Here is a 16,454-nt window from a genome sequence, read left to right on the forward strand (position 1 = left end):
AGCACACATGACTGAAAAAAGTTTGCTGCCAAGATGAGCAGTGAATTGTTTTGTTTTTCTCCTTTGGAGTACAGGGTTCAGAAGCTAGAAAAACCGGCATATCTCTCCGTAATTAATGTGTTGCTCCCTACGTTTGCATCATTGGTCAGATTACCCTCAGAAATAAGCAATCCGAGAAATTGGGTGATACTGGTAATGACATCGAAATGTTTTTCGTGAATGGTATTTTCCGTTTGGGAAATCGGGCGCTCGAAACACCAGAGGCCCGCTTAATCACGTGAGAGTATACTTTTAATGTGTAACGTGGAAGCAAGGTGTCTAGAAGTTGGTGCATTTCAAGAATGCCACACGCGGTCTCTTAGATATGCATGTCTGTTTAATAGAAATTAATCTTATTTTTATTGTCTGGTTCAGTATGATGGTCGAATGTTCTTCTACGCTCTTTTCTTCATTATACGTTATCGTTCTTGCCAGCGTTCCTTCGACCCACGAAGATTTCTCAGGTTAAACACATCTGGTCTTGGGAGATGTCAATTTGAACGTTGCTGTGCTTGGTGCTGCGGATGTCGGCCACCAATAACACATTTCTGCGTCATCTGCCGTTGGACTTGGGCCATTTAAAGTGACTCTTTTCATGGGTGATGCGAAAGTCGTCGTTAGGATGCTAAACGTGTTGAATTTAGAGGGTGTCGACTCTGCCGGGGTGCTGAATTTGATCTAGACGGCTGTTTCAAATTGTCGTGATAAAAGGAAAATAAACGGAAAATCTCAAACGATCGTCTTCTTCGGCTTGGCATTGTTGCTTCAGTGTCTTTTACAAGAAATCCCACAAATCAGTGTTGAAATCTTCTGCTTTCTGGAGCGGCACTTCGGATTTGAACTCGTTAAATTTCACCATGTACATGTACGGCATGGTTCTAAATTTTCCGTAAGTACGTTTCTGGGTCTCTCGATTGTGATATTTTTTTTTCCGGAAGTACATTTCTGGTTTTCTCGAATGTAGTATTCATTTTCCGGAAGTACTTTTCCGGGTCTCTCGAATGTGGTATTAATTTTCTGGAAATGTTCGACTTGCGCTGGAGGCAGGCTCTCTCGGCCTTGTGGTAGACGTTGACGACGTTTATTCGGGTTCGCTCATTTCGTCTTCAAAATCGCTGGCATGGGTATTAACCAACACTTCCTCTTGTGTACGAGACGATATAACACATCGTTGCCTCTTATTTTCTTCTTTTTTTCTCACTGAAATCGCGCGATCTTTTCATCCTGATTGCTGATTCAGATAAGATTTAACCAAGTTCGCTCACTCTATATATAGCTCTTCTTCTACTGCTGTTAGTGACAATGACTTGCTCTGCTTCACATTTTCAAAAGCCAAAATGTCTACCAGCAATGGAAAGCTATGTGACTTAAGTTTTGAAACTTGTACACACTCTCCAATTTACATGTGTCAGGTGAAAAATCTGTATCGGATCTTCGCCATTTTTCAAAACAGATACTTACGTGCAACGTTACCATATTTCTTCATCGCATTTAAACATCCAAATTCACAAATTTGAAAAAAGAAAAAAAAACTGCTTCTAGACAGTCTCTCTCTCTCTCTCTCTCTCTCTCTCTCTCTCCCTATGTGAGTATGTGTATGTAAAAAATATCGAAATCAAAAGGAATATGTCCGTTTCAAAACGTGAACCTATAAAGTGCCAGTTCAGTATTTAGCGTGGCATGGATAATGGCGCAGTACACAACACAGGATTGCAAATTTATACTCCTGCCTGTCTGCCTTGCAATGGTAAAACACTATAAAGTATAAGCATTATTTTCCACACTACCTTAGAACAAAACAATGCGTCACTCGTTATTAGCAATTTCATTGACTACATATATATTTTCATTACCCCTTTCGCTTCGAATCGACTTCATTGGCAATTCATACAGTGACAGGATTGGTCTTTTCTGCGCCTAACTAGCATTCGCTTCATTAAAAAAAATGGAACTTTATGTACAGACAGTCGTACAGTGTGTGTGACCAATGGAAATTGTACCATTCTTGTTGCAAAAAACATCACGGAATGCTTGGTTGTAATATTTTATGATAACTTTACATCGACATTTTCAGGAATTGAAGTCTTTTAGTCAGCTATGTCTGTAGTTAACTATTGTGCTATTGTACCTAATTTTTCTATTGATGTGATTTTCTAAGTGGGATGTGTACTACTGAATTTTTAAGAAAATATACCATATAAAAGTAAGTGCCGTGATATTGTTAAAGGTAGGAATAAAATATTCTCTCTCTCTCTCTCTCTCTCTTTCTCTTTCTCTCTCTCTCTCCGAAGTAATGTCAGTTCTCTGTTTAATAATTTTAGAAGTAGGAATAAGAGATTCTCTTCTCTACGTCCTAAAGTCAATTCTCTCTGTTTCACACACACACACACACACGCACACACAGCGTTTCTTACAAAATTATTTCGATTTTGAAATCCTATTGGTATCTTTTACTGTTTTAAGATACCTCTCCAAGAATTTGGTCAGTAGTCACAATAACTGTTATGTTTGTTTTATAACAAAATTTCAAACACTTCTACCTAATAAAATGAATTGTAGAACGATTTTTCTTCCATAGGTAAATATAAATATAGAATTGAATTGTGCTTGTATCTGTCAGATATCTTATTTTTATACTGCAACGTGTAACGGAAAAGTTCTTACATTAGATTTACCACTTTCGAAAAAAAAAAACAAAACAAAAAAAAACAAAAAAAAAAAACAAACAACAACAACAACATGCACACAACTTTTTAGAAATGATTCGAATTATGTCCGGTCTTGTTTTGCACTGTATGAGTCATGGTCTACACTCCTATTCTAAAGCCAAAACATGCTTTGAGAAAACCGTAACAATATATGATCTATTTTTAAGTTAGTCTAGACTGCCGATAGAGCAAGACGCGTTTTGACATTTCTCCAGCATGTAGTTTTAGGGAAATGTTGTAACATTATTTGTAGTCTCAAGGCGTGTGCTGCATAAAAAACATGACATTTCTTAAATTTGGGATAGAATATAAAGCAAACGTTACTGCAGTCATCCGACAATAAAAATAACACATCCCTTTTATGAAATTATGAATTAACACAATTGCCCATGAACATTTCTTAAATTGAATGCATCATCGTCGTCAGAATCTCATAGTAAATTCATGTCAATTTCTTTTTGTCCTCTCATACCGCGTTTCTGTTTTTTACTAGATTCTCTCTCTCTCTCTCTCTCTCTCTCTCTCTCTCTCTCTCTCTCTCTCTCATTGAAACTAGAGTACCGTCCTTTCTACCGTAACTCAATACGGTAACAATTGTGTGTCTGCGTGTGTGTGGGCTAAAGCGCTCTCCGTTACGGATCATTGCCATCTCACCTCTATCTGCGTGGGTTCCAGTCTCGGATTCAGCCAATGTAGATATGTGAGAAAGCTTTCCAGTAGCTTCTCGTGGGTCGGTGGTTCTTTCTGGTGTATTCCCGGGTTCTTCCTCCACCATTAATACTGGCCGCCATGTATAGCCTATCGTGTGCTGAAAAATTGCGTTAAACCCTACAACAACAACAACCAATCGCCATTTCGATTTGTCACGTGACCATATTACTCCTCGAAAAGTTCTGTTTTTCGACGATCGCAACCGTATGTCCGTCAAAGTTTCACCGTCTTTAAACATAATTTAAACAAAAGCAATGTGAATTTTTATTAAAAAAATGTATAAAGTTCTGATCTCTTAAGAAACAGGTTTTAATCAAATAATAGGACGACGAAAAACACGACTTGAAATATAACAGGTAATCTGATTTCGCTTCGCACTTTTAAATTAGCTAATGTAATGTTCTTCTCTTCATCCGCCTTTATCCAGTTACATTTTAGTAAGGGCCCCATTTATGCCTATGTGGAAAATGATAAACGCGGGGGATGGGTCTCTTTTAATGCCCGTTGGGAAGTTATAAAACTCTGGGAAGAGTCCCTCTTTATGGTCCATAGGGAAATGATACATCCGTAAATAGATGAATATGGATTTATCCCAGAGTAATGAGATAAAGGTCGTTCATTATTGTCTATAGCACACATTCAATAAATTTGTAGGATCTTAAACAAAATAAAGATGTATCTCTCACAAAAAGTAAATATAAATATTTATCTAAGCTAAATCTCCTCAAGAAATTGAGCTTTCAAGCTATTTATCTGCAAATTATGGTGAAATTAATCTTGTGATCAAACAAAGCACAATCCCAATGATGATGATGATAATGATGACGAATAACCATCCATTTTGATTGTACCAAGCCGGAAACATCGAAGACAGCGGAACTAACAGTAATCTTCTCAGATTCGTTGTCGTTCAAAAACGATGTTGTATATAGTTCGAAATAACGTATTTAATTGACTGCGTATTGCGCAAATTAATCCAAGTGCAAATTAACTGCCCCATGTTACCCCCACGTTAAAGATGAACTATTTACAAATGGCAAGTGGTGGTTTTAACATTTACCTTGGTATAAGTCGTGTAGGAACCTGCATTACTATGAGCAAAGCAAGATGATGTAATTTATCCCTTTGCATTTATATTTAAACGGCACAAATTATATGGACGTGTCCTTCTGTACGAAAAGGAAAATTGTACTGTTCGTCTGAAATATGACTTAATAGTACAGAGAATACCAGACGACAATATGGTTGACTCAAAATTAGGAGTGTAGTTTATTGAAACACGTGACCGCCGTTTCTCCGGTTGGTTTCACACGGTCCAGTACATGAATAGGCTGCGAGTGAATGCTTGCCTGTCCTAACAATTAACACAAATAGAATTCTATACTGGAACACGGAATTTCGCTACCACAAAGGACTTGCATAGCAGTCGGCCCCACCCGTGTCAAACAAGCAAAATGTCGATCTTGAATTTACAGTATTCTGTGCTCTTATTCCTCGGACTGGTGCAGTGTAAGTATAATTGTAGATTTAAAACAGAAAAATCGTATAATTGTGCAGATAGCGGTAATTAGTTTCGCTTCGTATACTGTATATTTCAAGTTTTTAGAGACCCCACCCCAGTGTCAGGTGGTGATAGAGAAGAAGGTAGTACCCCACTGCTTCACGTTCCTCAGTGAAGAACATTATTTTGGCACAAGGAGTTGAGGGTAGGGGTGGATTCTAGTGTATACCGGTTATTGATTCTTTGCAAACGACCATTTGTTATGATCAGGGGCATAACCCAGCGGTTGATTTACCACATGAATTATCTATGTTACGTTAGAAACCACTGAGGATGTCAGTCAGATTATCCTTAAATTCATGAACCATTTAATATGATAGGGTGCCTCTGCAAGTGTGGAGGATTTGGAAGTAAAATGGCTGGCGGAGTAGTTTGAAATTGATAAGGAAGCAATTTTCCACAAATAGCAATAAAATACGTTTAATTCATTTTAAAAGCACGATGCGATTCAGACAGTACGAGCGAGTTGCCGTGGTTGTCTGGTCACACATGATACCGATGATGTTTACGAATTAAACTTGTTTCTGACGTTTATCAAGTATTTACCCAGTTTTAACTACGAAACGTTATCTGCAAAGTCCTGTTTACAGATTAGGGCTGTCTATACTATTTAGAGTGACGTTAGCAGCTTTAGACTCTGACTATATATATTGGATCCCATAGGCATCTTTTCTGGATGTTATTTTTTATTTTAAAAATTCACATTCTCTCCTTGCCTTTGTTTAATATGCTTACTATCGGAGACTTTTGGGGTGTTGTCACCAGAGTTGCAAAGTGTCATTACTAAGACGCTATTGGGGTGTTTTCACAACAGTTGCAAAGTGTCATTACTAAGACGCTATTGGGGTGTTTTCACAACAGTTGCAAAGTGTCATTACTAAGACGCTATTGGGGTGTTTTCAAAACAGTTGCAAAGTGTCATCACTAAGACGCTATTGGAGTGTTTTCATAACAGTTGCAAAGTGTCATTACTAAGACGCTATTGGGGTGTTTTCACAACAGTTGCAAAGTGTCATTACTAAGACGCTATTGCGGCGTTTTCACATAGATTGCATAGTCGTCATTGCCAAGACGCTGTTGGTGTGTTTCTCACAATAATGGCATACATTCTTCATTACTAAGATGCTTTTGGGGTATTTTCATAACATTGGCATAAATTCTTCATCACTTGGACGCTGTTGGCATGTTTTCACAAATATTTCATACAATCTTCATTGCTATGACACTTTTGGGGTGTTTTCACAAGACTGGTATACAATTTTCATTACTTATATGCTGTTGTGGTGTTTTCACAACAGCTGCACACAAGCTTCATCATTTGGACGATATTGGGGTAGTTTTACAACAATGGCGTGCAATATTCATTACTAAGATGCAATTGGGGTGTTTCCACAATGATTTCACAGTCTTCATTACTAAAACGCTGTAGTGGTATTTTCACTATGGTTTCAGTCTTCATTAATAGGACACTGTAGTGGTGTTTTCACTGTGATTTCAGTCTTCATTACTAAGATGCAATTGGGGTGTTTTTACAATGATTTCACACTCTTCATTACTAAAACGCTGTAGTGGTGTTTCCACAATGATTTCACAGTCTTCATTACTAGGACGCTGTAGTGGTGTTTTCACTATGGTTTCAGTCTTCATTAATATGACACTGTAGTGGTGTTTTCACTGTGATTTCAGTCTTCATTACTAAGATGCAATTGGGGTGTTTTTACAATGATTTCACACTCTTCATTACTAAAACGCTGTAGTGGTGTTTCCACAATGATTTCACAGTCTTCATTACTAGGACGCTGTAGTGGTGTTTTCACTATGGTTTCAGTCTTCATTAATATGACACTGTAGTGGTGTTTTCACTGTGATTTCAGTCTTCATTACTAAGATGCAATTGGGGTGTTTTTACAATGATTTCACACCCTTCATTACTAAAACGCAGTAGTGGTGTTTTCACAACCATTGCATACAGTCTTCATCACGTGGACACTGCTGGAGTATTTTCACAAGAATGACACACAGTTTTCATTACTAAAACTTTCTGGAGTGTTTTCACAACAATAATAAAATCGTCATCACTGGGACGCTTTTGGGGCGTTTTCACAACAGTTGCTTACAGTCTTCATCGCTAGCCTAATGATATCAAACAAAAACCAGCATGAATCACACATTTCTTCTTTCTGATTATCCATAGCTGAATCAAATTGAGATATCTAACTTTGATACCCTAAACACTTTCCCATCTTTCAAACATGCTCTAGTGGGTGGGTGTGTGAACTGTGGACATCTCGAGTGCTCCATTTATTTATAGATGCCTCAATATAGTCCAATTGGCTATCGACTTTGCAGGTTTTGTCGCCATGGAGATATGTGTATACATCTCAACATATGTGTTAAGCATGTGCGCGAAATGATACACACATACAGAGTTTGCATTTATGATTTTAATATTATTTTATTAAAGGACTGCATGTAATGTTGGTTCTTTCTGAACCAAATTTATCAGAAATAACATTATCTTCTTCTTATTCTTCTTCTTCAGATAACATGAGTATTTAAAATGTATGCACTGGTACACCTTTCCGTTTTACTTAAGTCACCCCCCCCCCCAAGAAAAGAAAAAACATACTGAGCAATGGAGCGTCTTTTCGTGTTGCCGTGCAGCAAAACACCAATATAAACCTCTTCCCATTCACTCCAACAGTTACTACTTTCCATTGCACCTCTGTCTGCGTAGGTTCGAGTCTCGGATACAGCCAATGTGGGTATGTGATAAAGCTTGCCAGTAGCTTCTCGTGGGTCGGTGGTTCTTTCCGGGGTTTTCCCGGGTTCTTCCTCAACCATTAATACTGGCCGCCATGTATAGCCTATCGTGTGCTGAAAAATGGCGTTAAACCCTACAACAACAACAACAACAACAACAACTTTCCATTGTACATGTGCTCACCGGTATATGTAACATAATACAAGTCTGATTCAAGCCGTGTAACACCTACTTTTTCATGACTTCAAGACGAGCACCATATTGGGTCATATTTTTCACTAGGGTGAAGGAAAACAAAGGTTTGAATCCTAGATGTACCCTCAGGGGAAAGAGTAGAATATATACAAAGATGGAAATATTTGAAGATATGTATAATGTAACATGGGCAACGTCTACACGGATGGAGTTAAAACAGTACACTCTGCTACTGAACTTGATATAGAATCTCACATGTAACATGGACTCCATCGACACGGATGGATGGGAAAAAGGTTTACCTCGGTAATGTACTTGACGATAGACTCTTACCTGTAACGTGGGCGTGATATCAAAACATGGTACTTTAGCTGCCTTGGATAAGGTGATGACATTTGAAATATTATTTGAAGTATTATGGACAAAAGATCTCATATTCAATTGGGAAGTTTTTTCGTTTGTTGTTTTTGTTGTTGGTTTGGCCGACAACTATAACATAATACTGACTATGTCATGGCGAGGAAATCTGAGATATATGACTTTCTTTTGGGAAACACCCAAAGAGCATTCCCAGGCTATCCGACGTTGAACCAGAGATCATTGGGGTTACGAGGCAGACGCTCTACCACCTGATCTACCGCTACTCCTGCAAATGGGAGATATCTGCAACGAATTGTTCTCTACATATCTCTTTAACATGCACTTGATTGCACTAAATTAGGAAAAATTAGGTGACCGCGAAATCGAATAGTGAATTTATACGATTAAGGATACTTTTGTCTATCATGGGTCGTAGTATGGCTGAGTGAAACCAAAATAACAAATACTATGTAGTTATCCTGTCTACAATCTTGAACAACGGTACATGGTGATATTGTTATTTGAATACGGAAAAAGATATCGGGGTTTCAGTTAGGTATACTAGTTAAGGAATACTACTCAAGGTTTTTCAGTAAGGTATTTTTAATTCAGGTGTTTTAGTCACATATCCTTAATCCAGGTGTTTCAGTCACGTATCCTTAATCCAGGTGTTTTAGTCACGTATACTATGGGTGTTTCAGTCACGTATCCTTAATCCAGGTGTTTTAGTCACGGATCCTTAATCCATGTGTTTTAGTCACGGATCCTTAATCCAGGTGTTTTAGTCACGGATCCTTAATCCAGGTGTTTTAGTCACGGATCCTTAATCCAGGTGTTTTAGTCACGTATCCTTAATCCAGGTGTTTTAGTCACGTATACTTAGGGTGTTTCAGTCACGCATCCTTAATCCAGGTGTTTTAGTCACGTATCCTTAATCCAGGTGTTTTAGTCACGGATCCTTAATCCAGGTCTTTTAGTCACTGATCCTTAATCCAAATGTTTCAGTAACATATCCCTAACCTGTTTGGTAAAAGATTCAATCAGTTTTAAGACTAATTTCTACATTTTACCTTGTGCATTCAAATTGAGGTAATTAAAGTGTTACCAGTAGATAAAGTCCATTATGCTAATTGTTACCAGTAGATGAAGTCCATTATGCTAATTGTTACCAGTAGATAAAGTCCATTATGCTAATTGTTCGTTCAGTATCATGAAACCGTATCACTTACTGATTTGACAACCCACATTCTTGTATGGAATCCTAGTATCAGAAACAATCGAAATAGTGTCTGTCTAAACACACACACACACACACACACATATATAAACGAACTAAATAATTCTGTGAAGTAGAATTATGCACAAAGAAAAAAACCATACGTATAACATATCCATGAAGTCATACCATGAAATCGAAAGAAATTAATTTGATTGACAGTTTCAGACAAGCGATAAAGACATTAATGGGTGACCTGTCCCTGCACGCAAGGCAATAATCTACTTGAAGAGAAATGGGAGCACCTGCAGCCTATACGTATAAATTAGCTGACGTGGCGAACTAATTGTTATCGTGGACACATTGATTGCTTGTCACAGTAGTACGTCACTTTCTGACGTGCCTTGGTCTTAAAGAATTGAGATGCAAGAAACTGGGCCTATATCATAGCACTGTATGCATACAAACCTGGAATAAATCGAATGAAAGAGATGCGACAACTGGTAGCATACTAATGTTTAATAAGCCGAGGAAAGAGATACGTCAACTATGTACATACTACCTTTGAATAGATGGAATGAAATAGATACGCCAACTGGATATATACATGCTTTGAATAAATGGAATGAAAGAGATACAACTATTGGATACATACTAATCTTGAATAAATCTAATGATTCAACAACTGAATACATGCTGCAGTTGAACAAATCGAATGAGAGATACGACAACTGGATACATCCAACCGTTGAATAAATCGAATGAAAGAGATATACTAACTGGATACATACTAATGTTGAATAAGTCGAATGAAGATACAGGACAACTGGATACATACTACCTTAGAACAAGTCGAATGAAAGAAATAGGACATAGTTCCAGTGAAACAAAAGCAACCACATTTGAGTTGCACAGGAACTTTGATAAAATCCTTCACTCTACCATTACGTTCCACATAGAACTTTAGTTTTAAAACATTGGACATATATATTTTGAAATCAGAACTCTTTTCGCTCAGGGACATCTCATATCAATGGACAGTTGGACCGGGTGTGTGTTCTTAGTTTGGAGGGTGAGGTAAATTCTTCTTCCTTCAATCTCTTTAAAAACTAAGACAGGACCATTTTAACAACAAAGTTGTGAATGGCGTTCAAGTGGTCAAACAGAAACCCATTACTTTTGTGCTCTTCCGGATATATTAAAACTTCGATGTGACCGAAACAAACTGGCCACCATATATAGCCTATGATGTGCTGAAAAATGACGTTAAACCATACCTTGAATCAAAATGAAACACTCTAATGAGAGGTACGGCTGTGGACAATGAAACACTCTAATGAGAGGTACGGCTGTGGACAATGAAACACTCTAATGAGAGGTACGGTTGATGACAATGAAACACTCTAATGAGAGGTACGGCTGTGGACAATGAAACACTAATGAAAGGTACGGCTATAGACAATGAAACACTCTAATGAGAGGTACGGCTGTGGACAATGAAACATTCTAATGAGAGGTACGGCTGTGGACAATGAAACACTCTAATGAGAGGTACGGCTGTAGACAATGAAACACTAATGAGATGTATAGCTGTGGACAATGAAACACTCTAATGAGATGTACGGCTGTGGACAATGAAACACACTAATGAGAGGTACGGCTGTAGACAACGAAACACTCTAATGAGATGTACGGCTGTAGACAACGAGAGGTACGGCTGTGGACAATGAAACACTCTAATGAGAGGTACGGCAGTGGACAATGAAACACTCTGATGAGAGGTACGGCTGTCAAAAAAATGTTCCGCTCAGCTGACCGTTAAGCAGAACATATAAACATCGACATTTTGAAAATGACGTTTGCTGCGTCAAACGCATGACGTGACACCATTACTATAGGGCATGGAACAAAGGAGCCAGTGATTAGTTTATAAACCTGATTTTATATGAACGTAGATGATGAAGACACGTTACATTAGTCATGCATTAGGTCTACCACTTTGGGTATCTCAGCATGGCACAAATTAAATGGATTAAATGATTTAGTATTTGTACGGTTTCGCTTCCATTTTTGAACTGGATCTTCCTGACTCAAGACTCAGTCAAAGACACTTTTTCATTTCAGGTGATCACCTAATAAAGGCAATAATGATTTCGTGAAGGCGTCTTCTTGTGAAATGGATGTAGGAAAATTAGGGTCTCAACGTGTACGAATATTAGTACCCCTAAACTGGATTAAAAAGTTATTGTTGGAACATAAAAACCTAATATCGTCAGTAAAGTTCAGTAAGATTGCCGCAGCTCTTCTATATTGTCTTTTCCAAGATTTAAAAATACGGATGTTACAACTCCTCCACAACATATTTTCCAAGATTTAAAAATACGGTTCTCACAACTAATCTACAACAAATTTTCCAAGATTTAAAAATACGTTTGTGACAAATCCTCTACAACATATTTTCCAAGATTTAAAAATACGGCTGTGACGAGTCCTCTATATCATCTTTTCCAAGACACAAAAAGACGAATGTTGCATCTACTCTTTGTTATCCTTAGAAATATACAGATGGAACAAATAGCCCAAAATGACATGTGTGAGGAAAAATAACAGTATGTCGATTCCATAATAGAACAAACAAACATAAGAAAACTAAATCAATTTATCCAGCATGAAATTGTAATCACTGTTTATAGCTACATGTACGATGAATTTGTCGGAGTTAAAGAGGACTTAGGTAAGCAAAAGTATATGAATAAATTGTAAGTGTGAATTGTATTTAAAATATATAAATATACAGATGAAATTATTATTATTATTATTATTATTATTATTAATATTAATATTATCATCACATAAAAATTCGAGCAGCATATTTAGACGAAAGTTATCAATGTGGCCATATTTATTTATCAATTTTAGCTTTCCGTTGTCAGTGTTTTCCCAATACTACTCCCCAAGAAAACAGCAATAAAAAACCCACGTGTAATCTACAAAATATAAATTTAAGAAAACATCCAAAGCTTCGAAGAATTTTCGGACTTGATCATAATATGCATTTAAATATTGGGCCAATAAGGATATATTCTTAGTTAAATACTTTTGTATTAAATCCCAATAAAATAGACATAAAAATAAAAACGATATTTATACTCAGTTAGTCTTCTTAATACGCATAGAGTATAAGTGTTCTTCTCCTGGTAATCCTATATAAGGGCCTGTCTCTATCAATACATTATGAAACCGTTATAAATCTAGACAACACACTTCTAAATAAAGGTAATCTTATCATATTCAGATATTGTTCAAATGCATGCTGTCTCTTAAACAAACATATTTTAATTTTGCGACGAAGACATCCAAACTTCTTATATTCATTACAATGTTTTGTTTCTTCATATTTGGAGCAAATGTTTTAATAAAATTAAAAGATTTAATTTCCTTGAACACTTACACTCTTCAGTGGGTCCGACCAAATAAACATTCTTATTTAACTGCACCCTTGGACACTTAAATGAGTTTGCATTTTGTAGTAGATTTCCATTGTAACAAAATCTATGCACTGGAATTGTCGGCTTGAAATTTTCTTCAGTATCAGTTGCTGATAATGGACCAATCGCAAGCTGATATTGCCTTTGTAAAAGCGTGATGTAACCAACAATAATAGCGAAGCCTTATCTTGAATGCTAAATTGTGTTCATAATGTTATTTTTTTAATACAAGTTATTTATATTTGTTCCTACAGCATTAACAGTTTTATTGGATAAAAATTGTTGCACGCAACTTTAAAACCATAACTTTCGTGTGCGTCTTTTAAAATCGTAACTTTAGTCCTTTAATTTTTTTGTTTTTTAATTCCAGTTACAGCAGTATAATTCTAAACTATTTAACCTACGCTGTGGTGCATTTTCTCTTTTTGAAAAGTTTACTTCATCATCATCATCATCATCATCATCATCATCATCCATTAAGCTGTGTCTTTCACGTTGTTTTTGTGTGTGGACGTCATGACAATCATTATACGGTGAGTCACATTGTCAGAATCATTTTACAGTAAGTTGCGTATTTCACGGTTTCTTTTACGTCATATCATCACAATCATCATACAGTAAGCTGTATCTTAACACCGTATGTTTGTCACAAATTACCATCATCATACAGACAAATGTATCGTACACCTATGTTGTCACACATTACCATCATCATACAGAAAAATGTATCGTACACCGTATGTTGTCACACATTACCATCATCATACAGAAAATTGTATCGTACACCGTAAGTTGTCAGACATTACCATCATCATAAGGAAAAGTCACACATCACCATCATCATACTGGAGCACGCATTTGCACACCGTATGCTTTAACTCGTTGCCATCATCATACAGGAAAATGTATCACACACGATATGTTGTGGAACATCTTTATCATCATCATCACACAGTAAGTTGTATCTTAGACCTTATCATCATCATCATCATCATGTAGCTAGTTGTATGTCACATAGCATGTTGTCACACGGCATCATCATCATGTAGCTAGTTGTATGTCACATAGCATGTTGTCACACGGCATCATCATCATACAGTTAGTTGTATGTTACAAAGCGGGTTGTCACACATAATCAGCATAGTAAGTTGTATCTTAAACCATATGTTGTTTCGCATTATTATTATCATTATTATTATTATCGTCGTTGTCTTCATCATCATCATGCAGCTAGTTGTTTCCTCCACCTTATGCTGGCAGAGATTATTATCGGTATTTGTTTTCGTTTTGTTGGTTTTAACGGTACATGTAACACATTGGCTATATCACGTCCAAGAAAGGGGAGCTAACTTTTGTTCCCAAAGACACACAGAGGCTACGTCAGCAAATTCAGTATTGGTTTCATTCAGAATATTATATATTTTTGGATTGTGATTGAACATTTAGGACTATTTGGCATTTAATTCACGATACTTTAACCTTTTAAATTTTCATTTTGTGTTCTACAAAAATAAATTAGTTGCTTAATTTTTTACTAAGCTTGATGGTTATACTTCTTTCTGTTAACAAGTTTAAGACCATGAAGTCGTAACAATATATTAAATTGTATCTTCCATCGTTTATCGTAACACATCATGATCATGATACGTCTTAACCGTATAATGTCACGTATCATCATAAATTAGTTGTATGTTGCACAGTATATTGTCACGAGAAAATGTATTTGAGACTATAAATCTTACCCATCCATGTTATGCGCATATTTAGGAATGGTTAGCTTGTTAAGGGTCAACCAGTGCATTAATACTGTCTTTTTTTTTTACAGCGGTATCTTGTTAAGATCACGCTAGAAAGACGACAGACAATATCTTTTGATAAAACAGTCAACTAAACTCTCTCTCTCTCTCTCTCTCTCTCTCTCTCTCTCTCTCTCACACACACACACACACACACACACACACACACACACAACGGCTTATATTTTTCACTTGCAGATGCCCACTGCTATGAGTACAGCCTGGCAGGGCTTGTGATAAGCGTCCTTTTTGATAAAACAGTAACTAAATTCTCTCTCTCTCTCTCTCTCTCTCTCTCTCTCTCTCTCTCTCTCTCAACGGCTTATATTTTTCTCTTGCAGATGCCCATTGCTATGAGTACAGCCTGGCGGGGCTTGTGATAAGCGCCATTTTTGCCTTCATCTTGTTGTGCTGTATGGTCGCGACGATTCTCGCCCTCTTCTTATGGTACGCCACTCCTTTCTACCCATAGTGTATTCCGCCTGTCTGCACGTTCATTTGTTGATGAATACTTTCATTACAATTTTCGATACGAATCAGTTACATCATGCAATATCAATACCAGTATACTAAATATTTTGCTTATATGGAACTGGCCCCGTGGAAAATCAAGTACTTATATACTAAATACTTTGCTAATAAGGGCTTGTCACCGTGGAGAAACCAATACTTGTATACTAAATATTTTGCTTATAAGGAAATGACCCACATTTATATAACACCCCCCCCCCCCAAGGATGCTCCGTGAAATAAAAAAACAAATCTGCATTAAAATCGACGTTCTTTTTTTCATTATCTAATTATGGCCATTGATACAAGATATTTATAGATATGGTGAAAATGTTCTGAAATTTGATGCAGAAATGTATAGCTGATACAGATTTAAAATTGGAAATGTTATTTAAGCAGTAGCCAGACGTTTCACTCATTACGTCAATTACGTACTTCTTTGATAGGAGGAACTGGTATCATAACTTTAAGACAAGGAGAGGATTCAAGCGGGTACCTAGGATTTATAAGGTGAAGACATTCAAGCAGAAGTCAATATCGGAGACAGTGTTGGTGGAGAAACCGATGGGGGAACATCAGTATATTACGGCAGCCCCTAGCACGATGAGAAGTGTAAGGACGGTTAGCACAGTCCCCGTGCGACCCATTGTCACCTACCCTCCCTCGGTCATCAGTAGCCGTGCCGTCCCCCTTCAGAGAAAGAACCAGACGGGTATGTGATCTTTTCCTGCATCAAGACAACATACCAGAACAAAAACTTGAAATCGGGCAAAATTAAATATAAAATAAACAAGACACGATTTGTATGCACTTTTAAGTAGTTAATCGATTCTTTTTGACAAGTCTTGATGATAATATTGCATTCTTGAATGACTGATGTAAGAAAGAATGGACGCCTTGTAATTTTGTGATCGAACAGATTATGGATGAATAGATTTATGCATGGATGCATGCATGTATGTATGTATGTATGTATGTATGTATGTATGTATGTATGTATGTATGTGTGTGTGTGTGTGTGTGTGCATGCATGCATGCATGGATGCATGGATGGATGTATGTATGTATGCATGCATGCATGCATGCATGTATGTATGTATGCATGC

General features: G+C 37.0%; 1 protein-coding gene across 4 annotated transcripts in view; it reads left to right on the plus strand.

Moving 5' to 3' along the window:
• The first annotated feature begins 4,571 nt into the window (after positions 1 to 4,571).
• LOC149772978 (uncharacterized) overlaps positions 4,572 to 16,454 on the plus strand; it is a 48,239-nt gene continuing 36,356 nt past the window's right edge. Inside the window, exons 1-3 of one of the 4 annotated variants that reach the window (XM_089947011.1) lie at positions 4,572 to 4,967; positions 15,180 to 15,285; positions 15,795 to 16,060. In XM_089947011.1, the coding sequence (XP_089803137.1) occupies positions 4,913 to 4,967; positions 15,180 to 15,285; positions 15,795 to 16,060 (427 nt within the window). In that variant the 5' untranslated portion in view covers positions 4,572 to 4,912. The remainder of the gene's footprint in view (positions 4,968 to 15,179; positions 15,286 to 15,794; positions 16,061 to 16,454) is intronic. The other 3 variants (XM_089947009.1, XM_089947010.1, XM_089947012.1) reach the window with 3 other exon arrangements.

This window comes from Sinohyriopsis cumingii, unplaced genomic scaffold, assembly GCF_028554795.1.
Source record: "Sinohyriopsis cumingii isolate HCF-2022 unplaced genomic scaffold, ASM2855479v2 utg000940l, whole genome shotgun sequence".
Taxonomy (NCBI): domain Eukaryota; kingdom Metazoa; phylum Mollusca; class Bivalvia; order Unionida; family Unionidae; genus Sinohyriopsis; species Sinohyriopsis cumingii.